The sequence below is a fragment of the Neoarius graeffei genome, chromosome 22, assembly GCF_027579695.1.
Source record: "Neoarius graeffei isolate fNeoGra1 chromosome 22, fNeoGra1.pri, whole genome shotgun sequence".
Taxonomy (NCBI): domain Eukaryota; kingdom Metazoa; phylum Chordata; class Actinopteri; order Siluriformes; family Ariidae; genus Neoarius; species Neoarius graeffei.
In genome coordinates this window covers 15,692,570-15,705,480 of record NC_083590.1, presented here as the reverse complement: position 1 = coordinate 15,705,480, position 12,911 = coordinate 15,692,570, and the positions used below count along the sequence as shown (strand labels likewise).

Genomic DNA, 12,911 nt, shown 5'->3' with positions numbered 1-12,911 from the left:
GCTTAATATACTTGAAGTTGCCCAATCTCCAAAGAATTCTAAAGGTGCATATGATTTATGTAATATGGTAAGTGATCATAATAATTTGGAATATACCATAATTTAGCTGTTTGGTAATTTATTAAGCACCAAAATTAATGGTATTAATTAATGAGACTGATTCCATGAGTGATTTAATGATATGAGACTGATTCAATGAAAATTATTTAATGAGACTGATTTAATGAGATTGATCATTTAATAATTACCACATGCACCTACAGACAGATATAATGATAATGTTGGGACCAAAAATATATAGTATATTTATATATTAGTGTACATATACACTAGTATGCATACACGGTATTGATACTTTTACTACAACTCAAAATGAAATTCTCTATTTTGAGAGACTGGATTTCTGATTTTTAATGAGCTATAAGCCATCATCAAAATTAAAACAAAAAAATGTTAATACGTGTAAATGTGTAACATGACAATGTGAAATGAATATAGAAGATATGAAAGTTTACCTTTTAGAATTAAATTACAAAAAAAAAAGTTTTTTACGATACTGTAATTTTTTGCGATGCTGTGGTATACATTCACAAAACTGGAGCTGCTGCGATTGGCTCCAGTATGTAACCTGGTGATGGCCTTCAGCAAGATGGGAAGAGTTGAGGCCAAAACACACACGCTGCAGTTACATTAATTCACACAAAGCCCTCACATTGTCTCGCTGTACTGAACATAAAACTGAGCTAAATGTTTTGACATTTAATAAAAACGCTTTTGGTTTGCAAAAACTGTTGTGTTTCTCCAGATCTTTCGTGTGTGTGTGTGTGAGAGAGAATACCAATACACCTGAAATACCAAGAAACAACAGATAACACAGCACCCAAATGAGCTCTTGTATATTTTCTTTTTAAACATGAATTTAACAACTGAGTTGAAAATTCAATAAAAATAATTGTAAATCCATAAACAATTTTTAAATGACAAAATAATTACACTAGTTCTTCAAAATGTATTTGATTGATACAATTATGTAACATACTGTAATTAGTTTAGATTTAAGTAAAAGTGATGGCACTGATCCCATATCAGGTTTGATCAGCTGATACCAGAAAAAAAAATCAGGATCAGATATCAAAGAAAATAAAGAACAGCTTTGGTCTGATCCTGTAACAAAAAGATCTAATCTACAGTCACAGAGCACATTATTAGGAACACTAATTCATGCTGTTGGTGCCAAATTCTGACGCCACCATCTGTGAGCCACAGCAGAAATCGAGGTTCATCAGACCAGGCTACGTTTTTTCACTCTTCACCTGTCCAGTTGTGGTGATCCTGTGCCCACTGCAGCCTCAGCTTTCTGTTCTTGGCTGACAGAAGTGGAACCCGACGTGGTCATCCACCTCAGTGTGTTGTGCATTTTGAGATGCTTTTCTGCTCACCACAATTGTACAGAGTGGTTATCTGAGTTACTGCAGCTTTTCTGTCAGCTCAAACCAGTCTGGCCGTTCTCTGGTAAACCCTCTCATCAACAAGGCGGGGCCGTCCAGGTGTTCCTAATAAAGTGCTCAGTGAGAGTATATTAAATATCAACTGAAGGACAAAGTGATAAATGTGCCTTGCAGTGAGTCTCCTCGGGGTTTCCTCAGATTAACTCCCCAAATGCCGATCCTGTCAGGTGAGAATCCCACCAATGTCCTGAAACTGTTCCTGTCCATTTCAGCTCCCTCTCCCACTGACTGGGTTCAGCTCGAGTCCCTGTGCTTTTTCACCTGCTCTTTCAGGGTTTTTAAGGGACTGAGGTCCAGGCAGTTTCATGCAGATCACAAGTTGTTCCACATTCAGTGTAGAATTGTGTGCAGTCTGATTCACTGTGCACCATGAACACACACTGACCATGTCTCCGAGTCTCTTTCATTTGTTAGAACTAAATGACTGACGCGTTTATGAATGTGTTGTCTGTTCCCCAACATGGAAATGCAGGAACACCAGAGTCTTCATCACACACAGAGATGTTCATCACACCCTGAAAATAAAATAAAAACATCTGGATTAATCACCACACACTGGACTGTGGTACTTCATGACCAACAACATGTAATCATCTCTGCTCCAAGAGAAACATTATTATTATCATCTCATGTTTAAAATTTAATTCAACATTTATTCAGTCTTCTATAGTATCTGTGTTCTAACATTGAGCTCCAACAAACGAGAACTTCCACAAGATCTAACAGGAAAGTGAGCAGACGTTTCCCATCACAACACTGCTCTTATCCAATCACAGGCTTTGGAGCTTTTTAAACAGTAACTAACACTGCGGTGGGTTTGATCTCTTGTTCTACATGTAGATTTAAGTGCAGACTTTAAGAAGAAGCCAAGGTGAATTTTACAGGAACGACAGAAGACACGGTGTGGAGGTGGAGAGCAGGAAGGAGTGTCAGAGTGAGTCAAGTGGCTCCTTAAATCACATATTTGTGGCAGTGTGGCATTAAAGATGATCATTTTACTGAGTTTTGAGGAGAGTTGAGAAGAAAGTGTGCTGCTGATCAGAAACAGGGAAAAGCCGAGATCATCTTATTCAGACAAAAGCAGCAGGATGAAGTGAGAGACAGCAGGGTGTCACAAGGAGACGAGGTGTTCATTTACAATCACTTTCATGCACTCAGACGGGACATTTTGGAGACTCTGACTGACTCCATCTTCTGCTTTCAGATAAATTTAAAATCAATTTTACTGAACAACAAACAGCATTAAAGACAACTGGGAGGAAAAAGTTGATTAAATAGAACACAGTGAAAATTTCTAAAACTGGTTTCATTTCATGGCCTGGTCATGTGACATTTACTGAAATTAAAGAAAAAATGAGAATGAGATTAAATTATTCTTTTTCCCAACATTCACCTAAAATGTTTATTACTTACCCGAGTGTCTGTAGTTTGTAATGCTTATCATCCTTAAGAGCAGAGAGCAGCTCCTTTCCTGAGTCTCCTATTTTATTCCCATGTAGATTCAGTTCTCTCAGGTGTGAGGGGTTTGATCTCAGAGCTGAAGCGAGAGCAGCACAGCCTTCATCTGAGACACCACAATTATACAACCTGCAGAGACACAATGACACACACTTCACTGCCTCAGTTTATGAACATCAAGATTTGCTTTGATGTTTTTGCTTTGCTTTCTAATGAGCTCTTGGAGAAGTCGTTCGCTCAGAAGTTCACACACTTTTTAAACCCCAGAGTGTGAATGTTTAAATGGTTTATTCAGGACTGACAAGAACAAGTGTGACTGTTTTTTTTAGACAGAATGTGTTTGTCTACGATTCTGACTCGGATGAAGATTAGACCATGTTTTATTATTAAAGAAAACCAGGTAATGTCAAAGTCTTCAAAAACTTTTTTGCAAACACAAGTAGTGAAATAATTTTTTAAAAATCCCCTGTTATTTATGAAGAAACTATTTGTGAATTTTTCCAAGTATGTGAAAGAATTTTAATTTCAGAAGAGAAAACGTCTATTCTTCATTACAGTTCTCTCTCTCATGCTGAGATGTTTTTTTTTCTTCTGTGTAAAACACGCTCGCCCACACTCCATTCCCTCCCAGTGAAGCCGTGTGTCTGGGCGGGGCTCAAAATGGTGCATTAAATCCTGTTGTCCAATGAGCTTTCGTCTTTCTGCCCATTAAAACAGCGAGTACACAAACACCTAACAGACACTAATAGATGCAGAGGCTTCAGTGGGGGTCTGTTAGCTCTGTGTCAGGGGCTTTTCACACAGGCTGCACTGTTCACCACTAAACAGTGTGAGTTTAATGAACAAACAGCGCGATATTGCAGTGAGATACGCCATTAATCTGATTCACTCAAATATTGAATGACACCAAGACTGATGAATAAAATAGACACTTTGGGAAACGTTTCATTGCTGCATTTTTTTTTTTTAATTTATTTTTTATTGACATTCAGAATCAGACATTCACATCCGATACATCATATGTTCATACATCTTACATCTGTTGTCTGCCCCAAATGCCAAAATAGCATTTTTGTTTTGTATCTGAAGAATGAAAAGAGAAACAAACAAGAAGAAGAAAAAAAACCCAAAAACCTATGTACAAGTAGGGAGTGATCTTTTTTATACAGCACAGTCACTGGTTTGTGAAAATAAAAATCAGGCCTATGGGGCGTGACATATTTGACTCAGTTGTCCCAGTGTGAAGCGAATTTCTCCAATTTGTGATTAACGAAAGCTGTTATCTTCTCCATTTTATAAATGTACATTGTAATATCCATCCATATATTTAAAGTTGGGCTCTCCTGTGATAACCATTTCCTGGTAATACTCTTTTTACAGGCCACCAGCAATATATTTATTAAATGTTTATCTCTTTTCGGCCATTCCAAAACAATTCAGTCAAACGTGTTTTTGTGACATTTTTCATCTTCGTATCAACGTAGTGCCACAGCTGCAGGTATAAATGTGTCTAATTTCTAATAAATGTGTCCTTTTAAGCGTTTCAAAACTGAGCAATTTTTCATCTTTCATTACACTACATAAGGCTGTTATACCCTTAGCTATCCAGTCCTTGAATCTAGAGTCCAATTTATTAGGTGTAAACTCTGAGTCATAAGCACACCATTTAAGAGTTGTAATATCGCTCTCAAGTTCATGTTCCTTTATGATAGTTTTCCATGTTTTAAGGGTCCATTTCACCCATGGGTTATCAATGTTATTTATGTGGGTTTGTAGGTTGTTATCAGCTAAGATTGCCTGTATGGGGACGGAGGGTGTTTTTCCCTCAATGTTTTTCCATTGAGCAGTATATGACGGGTTGCACCAGCATATCACTGCTCTCATCTGCGCTGCCAAATAATATAATCTAAAATAAGGCAAGCCCCATCCTCCCTTTTGTTTAGCTAGCTGTAAAGTTTTGAGACGGACCCTTGGTCTTTTACCTTGCCATATATATCTAGATAGCATTTTGTCCCACTCGTTAAATTGGTTTTGGTTAATCTCTATTGGCAGGGTTTGAAATAAATAAAAGTCTTGGCAATATATTTATTTTAATAGAGTCAATTCTTGAACAAAGGCTGAAGAAAGGAATTAAGTTCCATCTCGCCATGTCATCCTTTATTTTTTTATGTATAGGTAGATAGTTGTGTTCTGATAATTTTGTAAGATCTTTTGGTAGGTTGATGCCTAAGTATTTAAAAGACTGTTTGCCACGCTAAGGGGTAACTACTTTTGATTTCTCCGGGTGGGCTATAATTATATGAGAGTCACTGGGTTTTACTTATATTGATTTTCTAGCCTGATAACTGACCGTACTGCTCAAATGATTGCATCAATTTAGGAAGCGAGTACATTGGGCGCCCAAGGTAGATCAAAATATCATCCACATAGCAGGCCAATTTATATTCCGTCCCTTTAATAGTGATTCCCTTGATGTCTTCATTTTGTCTAATGTACTGAGCTAGTGGTTCCAAATATAATGCGAAGAGTAATGGTGACCATGCACAACCCTGTCTGGTGCCCCTTTCTAGGGTAAAATTACTTGATAAATATCCATTGATTTTAATCCTAGCAGTAGGATTGTCATATAGTGCCTGTATGGTTTTAATAATTGTATCATGGAAGCCGAATCTATGTAGGACTCTGTAGAGAAAGTTCCAGTTGACCGAATCGAAGGCCTTTTCAACATCTATGCTTATCACAATTATCTCATCTCATTATCTCTAGCCGCTTTATCCTTCTACAGGGTCGCAGGCAAGCTGGAGCCTATCCCAGCTGACTACGGGCGAAAGGCGGGGTACACCCTGGACAAGTCGCCAGGTCATCACAGGGCTGACACATAGACACAGACAACCATTCACACTCACACCTACGGTCAATTTAGAGTCACCAGTTAACCTAACCTGCATGTCTTTGGACTGTGGCGGAAACCGGAGCACCCGGAGGAAACCCACGCGGACACGGGGAGAACATGCAAACTCCGCACAGAAAGGCCCTTGCCGGCCCTGGGGCTCGAACCCAGGACCTTCTTGCTGTGAGGCGACAGCGCTAACCACTACACCACCATGCCGCCCGCTTATCACAATTGTTTTAATTTTATTTTTTTGTATATGATCTATAATATGTAGTGTCTTTCGTATATTGTCGTGTTTGGCGTTGACGTATGAAACCTGTTTGATCATTTTGTATCAATGTTGGTAGGAACTCTTCTAATCATTTGGCCATTATAGAGGTAAATAGTTTATAGTCTATATTAAGAACAGAAATTGGCCTAAAAGATCCACACTCCATTTTATCCTTGCCTTCTTTTGGTATGGCTGAAATTATTGCCTCCTTCCAGCTGGGTGGTGTTTGTGCTTTTTTAAAAACCCAATTCAGTGCGGGAAGTAAAACAGGTATTAGTTCTTTTTTAAATTCCTTGTACCACTCTGCCGTGTAACCATCAGATCCTGGTGACTTGCTTAATTTAAGCCTACTACTTGCAACTTTTAATTCTTCTTCAGTTATATCCACAGTCATTAGTTCATTTTGTTCTTCATCTAGAGTGGGTAAATCTAGGGGATTCAGGAAGCTGTCAATTTGGGTTACACTCCTACCAGGGACTTCAGAATATAGGGTTTTATAAAACACTTCAAAAGCTTCCTGAACTTCATTTAGTTTATTTTTTAATCACTTTTGTTCTTGGATCCCTAATTTTATGAATTGTATTTTTGGCTCTTTTTTTTTTCTGTTTCCACGCCAATACTTTCATAGATTTAGAGCCACTTTCGTAATGTCTCTGTTTCAGAAACATTAAGTTTTTCTTGATTACTTGTGTGGCCAGACTATTAAATTCGTTCCTGATATTTCTAATTTCTCTTAATGTATCCTGTGCCAAATCCAATTTATGCTTTCCTTCTAATTCCTTTAGCTTGTTTTTTAAGTTCTCTAATTTTTTATTCCTATTTTTTTCTTAAATGAAGATATTGCTATAATTTTCCCTCTGAGAACAGCCTTCAAAGTATCCCATAACATGGGAGGTGAGACCTCTCCAGTATCACTGAACTCTAAGAAGAGACTAATTTCGGATTTAATTTGTGTCTTAAAAGATGGATCATTCAGCAGGCGTGAGTTCAATTTCCATGTATTATTTTTTGACCGCAGGTTAAGATCAATGGATAAGTATATTGGTGTATGGTCACTTGGATCTATTGTCCCGATTCCACAAGTATGTATTTTATCTTTATCCTTCCCAAATGTTATGAAATAATCTATTCTTGTGTAGAGAGAGTGAGGGGCAGAGTAGTGAGTGTAATCCCTTCTGTTTGGGAAAAAGTCTCACCATATGTCAATTAAGCCCACCTCCTCAAAAAGTATATTTACTTTCTTATATAGGGACTTCATCTCATCTCATTATCTCTAGCCACTTTATCCTGTTCTACAGGGTCGCAGGCAAGCTGGAGCCTATCCCAGCTGACTACGGGTGAAAGGCGGGGTACACCCTGGACAAGTCGCCAGGTCATCACAGGGCTGACACATAGACACAGACAACCATTCACACTCACATTCACACCTACGGTCAATTTAGAGTCACCAGTTAACCTAACCTGCATGTCTTTGGACTGTGGAGGAAACCGGAGCACCCGGAGGAAACCTATGCGGACACGGGGAGAACATGCAAACTCCACACAGAAAGACTCTCACCGGCCACGGGGCTCGAACCCGGACCTTCTTGCTGTGAGGCGACAGCACTAACCACTACACCACCGTGCCGCCCAAGGGACTTCATATCATGGGGTTTTCTACTAGACAAGTCTAACGTTGGCTGTAGATGTATATTTAAATCCCCTCCACAGACCAAAAGGCCTTCTGTTTCCGTTACCATAATATTAGTGATTTTTTGGAAGAAACTGATATCACTCCCTGGGGGTGCATAGACGTTCAATAGGGTATTTGGATTCCCATCTATCTTACCCCTTACTAAAATAAATCTGCCCTCCTTATCACCCATTTTGAATACTTTTTCAAAATTTAGCTTGTTTGAAATGAGGGTAGCAACTCCTCTCCTATGTCCTGATTTGTATGAAGAAAAAAACAGATTAGTGAAGCCCATTTTTAAATTTTACACGTTCCCTATCTGTCAAGTGGGTCTCCTGTAAATAAACTACATGGGCTTGTTCTGTCCTCACTTTAGATAGGATTTTACTACGTTTAACTGGATTCAACAGCCCATTGACATTAAACGAGATGAATTTTACTTTGTCACTAGCCATGTGTATTTACTTGTAAGTGTATCAACAGAATAAACAAAATGAGACTGAACAGATCCACTCCCTGAACAAACATGAACACCGAACATAAGTAAAAGATAAAGAAAAAAAAGGAAAAAAATGAGATTCCAAAGCCGGGGTCTCTAATAGATGACCCTGAGCTAAGCTCAATAAAACATCCAGCTGCGGGGGAAAGCCTCTCCCACCTATTGGCTGAGGGCCCCCACCATGGCACTCAGAAAGAGGAGGAAAAAGGTCTCTGTTCATTCCACAGAAAATGTGTCCTTCTGCATCCCTCGCCTGTGTATATTCTCACCTAACTGGGGTAAAGGTATAAATGCAAATATCTTGAAGTGAACACAACACCGCCTATTTTAAGTTCTGTTGAGCTCTCCGACACTTTAAAAGTCAATCAGAACTTATAACTCCTCTGGAGAGGGTGAGGGCTGCCTTCTGAAGGCTCGCAGTCTCTCCTCGATACTTTTCTCTCGCTCCTCACCTGTCCCTCGCCGGCTCGGTCTTCCCACTGTTTCCCAGGCGGAGCGGGACAGCTGCTCAGCCAGACTCTCCCTCGGTGGAATCACGCTGACTGGCAGCCCTCTGTCCTTCATGGCTATGGTCGCTTCCTCCGCTGTCCGATACAGTTGCGTCCCATCCTCGTAAACACTCGTAGTTTAGCTGGGAACGGAGTCTGGAAGCGGATATTTCTCTGCTTTAACACTCGCTTCGCCTCAGCAGATTCCTTCCTCTTCTGCAGGACTGCTGGGGGGTAATCCTGCTCAAAGTATATTAGCCTCCCGTTCAGAAAAACCTTCTTTCCCCAAGCCTTGCGCAGAATCTCTTCTTTAATCCTGTAGCGGAGGAATTTGACTATTATTGGCCGCGGCTTATCTTCCCTGTCTCCGGCGGGTCTTGGCGGCAGCGCGCGGTGCGCCCTCTCGATGTCGAGCTCCTCGGTTGGGGGGGAAAAATCACCAGCGTGTCCCGGAATAGCTTTCCCACAAGCTCCACCATAGATGATCCCTCAGCTCCTTCGGGAACATTGTATATCCTTAAATTCTCCCGTCGGGATGTCCCTTCACATGGATTAAAGCAAAAAAAAAAAAAAAAATCATCTGACTGAAAAAAAAAAAAAAAAAGCTCCATGTCGTTGGCCCCTACCACGTCAGCGATGCGTCAAATTTTAAACGTCATGTTGTCCATTATCCCCTCGGCCCCTACTTATAGTACATTTACATAATTTTGACTAAAGCTAAGGCAAGACTTGACCATTGTCATCACTGGCTATAAATGATGAAACATCAAGTTTTCAGCGCAAATTTATTTCAACAATACTTTAGTAATGCACAACAGTGGTTAAGAGAAAAGTGCAAGTGCAGTCGAACTTGAACCATGCTTTCAAAAAAGAGTGGAACAGAAAGAAAAATAAGAAAATCTGTTGACATAAAACCAGGAAACAAGAAAAGTAAAGTGAAAGTTCACTTTTTCTGCTTCTTCGCAGTGAAGCCAAAGGCATCTAGTTTGGCAACACCTGATGCCTGTTTTTGTTTCTTTTTCCTTGGCACAGCAGCAGGAGCTTGCCATTATCGCCCATTTCATTTCGCCAAGCCCATCTCCACTTATTCTTTACCATTTTGTCGATGTCTGACACATCTGTGCCTTCATTTAAAAGAAGCGCATCCATGCTGACAAAACCGAAAGTAATTTGACGCGCTCTAGTGATGGAAATCGAAGGGCCTATGTCAGGTGAAATATGGCCTTATACGCAGTACTCGAGTTGGGGGGGGGGGTGACATCCCCCTTCTGAAATAAAAATCTCAAATCACCCCCCTTATAAAACGGCCATCCCCCCCCCCCCCCCATCACATCCCTTTGCCATTTTACCAATTATTGTGGAAATTAGCCTACTATTATTTTAACAAATATTACTACCATTTCAACATTAGAGGCTTTGCACAGTGATAGCCTACATGTAGCCGGATAAAAAAAAGACATTTATTTATTCGGTTGCACCTCTCATTCACACCTACAGTACCAGTCAAAAGTTTGGAAACGCCTCTAATTCAGTGGTTTTTCATTATTTTAAAATTTTCTGAATTGTAGATTAATACTAAAGTCAGTCATCGACATTATGAACAAATATATATGGAATTATTTGGTAAACAAAAAAAGTGTTAATCAAACCAGAATATGTTTTACATTTTAGATTCTTCAAAGTAGGCACCTTTTGCTTAAACGACAGCTTTGCACATCTTGGCATTTTCTCAGTCAGCTTTACGAGGTAGTCACCTGGAATGGCTTTCAGTTTACAGCTGTGCCTGGTTAAGAGTTAGGTGGGGTTTACATTAGACCGTATCAGCGGATCATCAGATTAACGTTTTTAAAACGATTAACATGCACACAGCAACACCAATACACGATTCACCTGCACACAGCAACGCCAATACACGGATACGCTCGGCTCCGCAGGCATCCTGCGCTCCAAATCACTCCGCCCTGAACAGCGAGTGCCCGCTGGAGGGTGCGCACTCCGGCCCTGCGCAGCTCACAGAGTGCGCGAGTGAAGTGCACGAGTAGTGATTCGGGACTGAGCCGCTGTGTGTGTGCTCTCAGTGCGGGTATGCGCGTCACTTACCACTTGCAAGTGGAAGGATGGCAAGCCTAAAGACAATCATAACTACACAATGGGCAGTATTTGCATCAGTATTTGCAGTATTTTCATACTTTTATACTCTTTAATCAAAGGTGATACAAGGCGGAAGTCCGCGCCGTTTTTCAGCAGTCGCGTCACATGACCAACGCCAGCGAATCAGGAAGGTGGATGTCACAGTGACGTTGTCCAATGACGACGCCAGCTAGAGCTCAGCACAGCGTATCCGCGTATTTCAATGTTTACACAGCACCGGACCAGATACGATCTAGATTGAATATGTGGACGCTGGCGGATTCCCGTTTCCCGGCGTTTCCAGGTGGTTTAATGTAAACGGACAGTGCATCTGCGAAGAAAACGAGACAGATACGGTCTAATGTAAACTTGGCCTTAATTTCTTGAATTTCTTGACCTCTTAATGTGTTTGAGACCATCAGCTGTGTTGTGAAGAGGTAGAGTTGGTCTACAGTGAATGGCCCTATTTGAGTACTGTTCTAATCCACATTATGCCAAGAACTACTCAACTAAGTAAAGAAAAACGACAGTCCATTACTTCAAGAAATGAAGGGTCAGTCAGTCCAAAAAAGTTTGGGATGAGTTGGACCGCAGAGTGAAGGCAAAGCAGCCAACGAGTGCTCAGCACCTCTGGGAACTTCTTCAAGGCTGTTGGAAAACCATTTCGAGTGATTACCTCATGAAGCTGATTGAGAGAATGTCAAGAGTGTGCAAAGCTGTACAGTAATCAAAGCAAAAGGTGCCTACTTTAAGAATCTAAAACATATTTTGGTTTGATTAACATTTTAAAGTTTACGAAATGATTCCTTATGTGTTGCTGCATAGTCTGGATGACTTCAGTATTAATTTACAATGTAGGAAAAAAAAAAATAATAAAAACATGGAATTTGAAGGTGTTTCCAAACTTTTGACTGGGACTGTATATGGAGGTTTCAGTCACTGAAAACACTTACTTTCGCAAACTCTGGGCAGAGTGGAGATTTCTGAAAACTCCATTTTCAGACACTCGTGTAAATCGGGAAAACGAAGCAACAGTGGGCGAGAGGGCGCGAGCGAATATAATGAGTCATTGGTGTGAATCTTTCACCAAATGCCAATTGTCCCGGTTCTTCATGAAATCGCACGTGCACGCACAAATTCATCAGGTTAACTTTCAAATAACTGTTCTTGTGCACTTGCGACACCGGAGCCACTTTCCTGAATTTTGAGCTTCGGAGTATTGGCTTCCACTGTTTTCTGACCTTTTGTGCTTAGTGAATGAGACACTTCATTTCACTCCACTGACCGACTTCCAATTCCGGACTTTTTTGAAAATGTAAAATATAGGCCTACGAGATGTTTTTTGGGACTTAATTCGCGTTGCTCCTTCACTATTAATTTTTGAGACTGACGAGGCACTAAATACTGTGGAATTATTTTCTCCTTACTATGAAGTCTGGCATCTTAAACAAGTGTTGGGAAATCTTGCAGCCCGACTCTGCAGCCGCCAATGTTTAAGCGAACTGCTGAAACCATAATGTTTAAAGATTAAATCGTAGGCTAATCAAACCAAAGAAAAATACAGCCTTTCCAGAACGTTGTCTGCCGAAGCCTGTTTAACCTACAAAAGGCTTAATAGCATAGGTCTTGCTGTGGCTTCAACAGGGCTGTTTAGATTTTTTACCCGATCAACTTTCAATAGGCAAATATCATTATTATTATTACTACTACAATAGGCCTAGTATTAGTAGTAGGCAAGTAGTTGCCTAGTAGTAGGACAGCTAAATTGTTTCATCAGTGGAGCCGCTGTTAAAAGGAAACTGATGCGGAGCATCGTGGCTCGCCTCAGGGTGAATCGCGTCCCGAGGCGCGGGGCTGGCCCGCCCTGGCAGCGCTGGTTCGTTGGGGAGAGGGCAGAGGTCGCTGGCTGCCAAGTTTGGGGAGGCTGGGACCTCCCCTGGCCGAGTTACGAGTGTACAAAGTCGGGCTGGAGCCGCCGATAGAAATGAAACT

At 40.7% G+C, this 12,911-nt stretch overlaps 1 protein-coding gene across 3 annotated transcripts in view; it reads right to left on the bottom strand.

Annotated features, from left to right (window-relative positions):
* Positions 1–440: 440 nt before the first annotated feature.
* Positions 441–12,911, bottom strand: part of LOC132870690 (ribonuclease inhibitor-like) — a 56,413-nt gene continuing 43,942 nt past the window's right edge. For all 3 annotated transcript variants that reach the window (XM_060904477.1, XM_060904479.1, XM_060904478.1), the window contains 2 exons: positions 2,922–3,095; positions 441–2,023 (listed from right to left, as the gene is read on the bottom strand). In XM_060904477.1, the coding sequence (XP_060760460.1) occupies positions 2,017–2,023; positions 2,922–3,095 (181 nt within the window). In that variant the 3' untranslated portion in view covers positions 441–2,016. The remainder of the gene's footprint in view (positions 2,024–2,921; positions 3,096–12,911) is intronic.